This window comes from Rhizopus delemar, genomic scaffold (genome assembly GCF_000149305.1).
Source record: "Rhizopus delemar RA 99-880 supercont3.11 genomic scaffold, whole genome shotgun sequence".
NCBI classification, from domain to species: domain Eukaryota; kingdom Fungi; phylum Mucoromycota; class Mucoromycetes; order Mucorales; family Rhizopodaceae; genus Rhizopus; species Rhizopus delemar.
The window spans coordinates 1,299,723-1,303,797 of record NW_027137837.1 but is presented as its reverse complement, the minus strand read 5'-3'; the positions used below and the strand labels follow the sequence as shown (position 1 = coordinate 1,303,797).

At 33.0% G+C, this 4,075-nt stretch overlaps 1 protein-coding gene across 1 annotated transcript; it reads left to right on the top strand.

Moving 5' to 3' along the window:
- Positions 1-2,243: 2,243 nt before the first annotated feature.
- Positions 2,244-3,377, top strand: RO3G_13168 (uncharacterized protein; the record flags this gene model as incomplete). The annotated part of the gene is made up of 4 exons (XM_067667752.1): positions 2,244-2,334; positions 2,387-2,530; positions 2,593-2,629; positions 2,693-3,377. The coding sequence occupies 4 exons, from the start codon at positions 2,244-2,246 to the stop codon at positions 3,375-3,377; spliced, it is 957 nt and encodes a 318-aa protein (XP_067523853.1).
- Positions 3,378-4,075: the final 698 nt, after the last annotated feature.

Genomic DNA, 4,075 nt, shown 5'->3' with positions numbered 1-4,075 from the left:
CCATGTTGAATAAAAACTCTCTTGGCCCTCTAATATAGTATGTCTATAAAGTGTAACATTTAGTTTATTGGAGTAGGGGCTATTAGGTAGCTAACCAGTGTTTGATAATAGTTTGAGTAACTTTGAATGATCAAATTAAAGTGTAATTTATAGCAAGGCATTTTAATGATTAAAACAATAATATGAATAACGTGCCACCAAGCTTAAACCTGAAAAATTTTTGGCAATTTTCAAAAGCTATAAACTTTTCCACAAATAATCCAACAACAAAACAAAGCCATAACAATTATTATATAAACCTTTCTGAATATTTCTTATGGATTAGATTGTTATTTTTATTAATAATATTTTCTTTTTATATCATTTGAAAACATACGGTATTTCAAAATTTTAGCTGGCAGTCCTTAAGGAAAGACATATATTGAAACAAAATTTTTAATACCATATGGTAGAGGACAGAGAAAAATAACAATCACATATTACGTAATCAATATGAAAGAGCCCGTACTATAACATAGGTGCCTCTTCTCCCTTATTCATACTCTAAAACTATACCTCCACTTAACGCTAGAAAACGAGCTTATCTTAAAAAACATAGAAATGAGACGAACCAATTTGTCCCTCATTTAAGAGATCAAGACTGAGATATGAGCGATTCTGAGCTTATAGAATTAAAGCAGACTTTTGATTTTTAAAATCAGGGCAGTTCTCTAAAAAATAGAGAGCATAGCAAATTGGATTAACTCGAGCTGGAGCCCCACAATGCAACTTCCATTTCTTGCCTTCCAGATCATGTCCAATCCATAGACTTCTTTCCTCCAAAATTTTTCTTATTCCCTTGAAATAACGTACTTTTGTTGTTTTCAAATTGCCCTTCTTATCCCTTATCTTGGAGGAGGTGATCATAAACTCTGGTCATATTTTTGAGTTGTATCCTAAATACCATTGCGAATGCAATTGGATAGAAATGTATTGGGGTGCAGCAAAGAGAGAAGCTCGCTTGAAATGCGATTACTTCTTTAAGTCTCTTGAGGAAAATATCGATTCCTTTTTGGATAAAACCGGCGATCTAGCACATATACGTGGGTATTTTAGGAGATCAATGGACTTTATTGAAGCTTATAGTCGATGTACTGATGGCAGAGAAGTTGTTCAAGAGATGAAAAAGTTTGTAGTGAAAAAGTATTTGTCTCACAGAAAAGTCAGAGTGTCTTCAGATTTGGTATAGTTAACAATAAATATCATTAAATCTAGGCTTTTTTTCTAAGAAAAAAACGTCATTAAGTCCCTCTAATTTCAGGAAATAAGCAATGTTTACACTAAATGCCATGAGATGTCTAAAAAAAAAAAAAAATACACCTCATGTCCACGATGTCAAAAAAAAAAAAATTGAAACAAAATTAAAATTTTTCAGGTTTAAGCTTGGTGGCACGTTAATCATTTTTGGAAATCCGACCTTTATTTTTTATTAACGCCAAATTCCATAGGTTTGACTGTATGCAATTTGAAGTTTGCTCTTTTTCATGTATTCTGCGGTGACAAATTTAAAATCGATATTAGGACTCTTTTCCCTTCATATAATGTAACATCGATAATGTCTATTAACATGATATGCTTTTCAGAATAGGATTCAGATGCAAACACACTTCAATAGTTTTCCAAGCGTACTCTTTGCTTCTGTCAAGAGAAGCAACAAAGTTATCAAAGTACATAGAATGCTTAACGAACCAAGACTTAATTATTTTGATGAGCTAGACATAAATATACAAGTGCTATTTTTTTGGTATTGCCATTTTCGAATTAAAGTGCAGAGTCAATGCGATGCTCAGGTGCCAGATTCACAGCATTGTATCGAATGGTGAGGTATGGCTTCTAAAAATATATGCACTATATTTACAAGTCAAAACATACAAGTAACCTATCGACTTCAAAAGACCTTTCTAAAAGGTATTACTTATAGCCAGCTTTTGCATACGCTAGACAAGGAACATTACTTGTTATTGTCTCAATTATGAAAGAGAAACAATAGTTGTATTTAAAATAATAAAAAAAATCTTTTTTTTTCTGGACTTTAAAAATAGAAAATCCAAAGATAGACATTTTTGAAGACAATTTAGTTGTTTTTCCCAAACCTTTACTTTTCTATTTCTCTCTCTCTCTCTCTCTTTCTTTTCTATCCTTTTTTTTTTTTTTTTTTCTTTATTTATTTTCTTTCTTTATCTTCTTTTATATAACTGTTAATAATGGAACTTGATTCAAATAATAAAGATACATCGATTAAAAGTTGGTGGAAGAAATTTACGCACTTGAATAAGCAGACTACACCAAAAGAAGGTAGTTTTTATATCAGACTTTGATTCATTGTCTCATACGACTCTTTCAATAGTAGAAGATCATGTGTTTGGAATACCATTAGAGAATAGCTTACAGAATGCAAAAGCTACGATTGGATACGTTGACAATAATATTCAATACATTGGTTTTATCCCCATCATTGTTGCCAAATGTGGGTCTTTTTTGAAAGATCAAGGTTTGTATAAAGTGATTGATTGGAATTTTATTGTTTATTAATCAATAAATAATAACATATAGGACTTTATACCGAAGGTGTATTTCGTGTCAGCGGCAGGTAATTTTTAAACCAAAAAAGGGGGCGGGTGTCTAAATCTTTTTTTTTAAAATGTATTATTAGCGCGAAACGCATAGGCGGATTACAGCAAATATTCAGCACTGCACCAGATTACGGCCGTAGCCTTGATTGGCAAGGATATTCAGTTCATGACGCAGCTACTGTGTTGAGACGGTACCTGAATTATTTGCCTGAACCAGTCATCGTCCCTCGCCTTTATCAAGAATTTCAAGAGACGATGACTTTAGATGACGGGCCAGCCAAAGTAGAAAAGTACCAGAACCTGATTGAACAACTGCCGATCAATCATCAATACTTGCTTTTTTATTTGTTAGATTTGATCGCCTTGTTTGCCCAACATGTCCATGTCACAAAGATGGACACATTCAACCTCGCCGCGGTCTTCACTCCAGGACTTTTACTGGACCCTGATATGGCAATGAACCCGGCCCAATACAAGTCATCTCAAAAGGTGGTACAATACCTGATTGAGCATAATCATTGCTTCAAAATGCCAAAATCTGCTTGGATGGCCATACCAAGCCAGTCACTTGAATCCCGTCCGTCTATAAAATCAAGACCCTCTCCTATTTCTGCCTCTTCTGCGATCGAGAGTACGGACGACGAGATGGAATGGTCGCCTATCGATAAAGGCTCTAAAATCAAACGATCAAAAACTATGCCCACGAAAAGGTCTAGGTATGGGCTGAATGATCCATTGCAAGTCATTCAGCTGAATAAGAAATAGAAAGAAGAAGAAAAAAATCCGCCTTTCTCACTATGCCCTGCTTCTACTCGTTAATATTACATCCTATCTATAATTTTTACTTTTAATCTATAAAAAAGAACCGTTTATAAATGCTTTAGAATACTTTGTTGTCAGAATTTTTGTAGCACAGGCTTCTCTCTAATGCGAGTTTAGACATTGGACAAAAGGAATGTATTACCTTTAATTGACTCGTTTCAAAACACAAAAGATTGTGGGTGATGGATCTTGATAACCATGCTTATGTATGAAACAAACATGTATTCATCTTGCGCATATATTATAAATTATCGGTTCGTCTTTCTCTTTTTTAAATAAACCATAAAAGTTTAATAAATTTTCTTTTCTTTATTAAAATTTATCCACAACTTCAATGATAGATGTAGGTCAACATCAAGAAAAAAAAAATGAACAGACTACTTTTTGTTTTGTGAAACCTGTATTGATTAGGCTAGTGCGTGAGCGTAAAGTCTAGAAATTGTAATAGGTCTTTTACAACTTAAAAGCCGAGTGTAACAAGATTTTTTGTGTAATGATAAGCATCACTCTGTGTACATGATCGTTATTCATTCAAATATCACACAAAAAGAATGAAAGAATAAAACATATGTATTATTGTATTTTATTTTATAACAAAAGCTGTAATATCGTTTATATTTCATTTTCTGTTCAAAAGACCT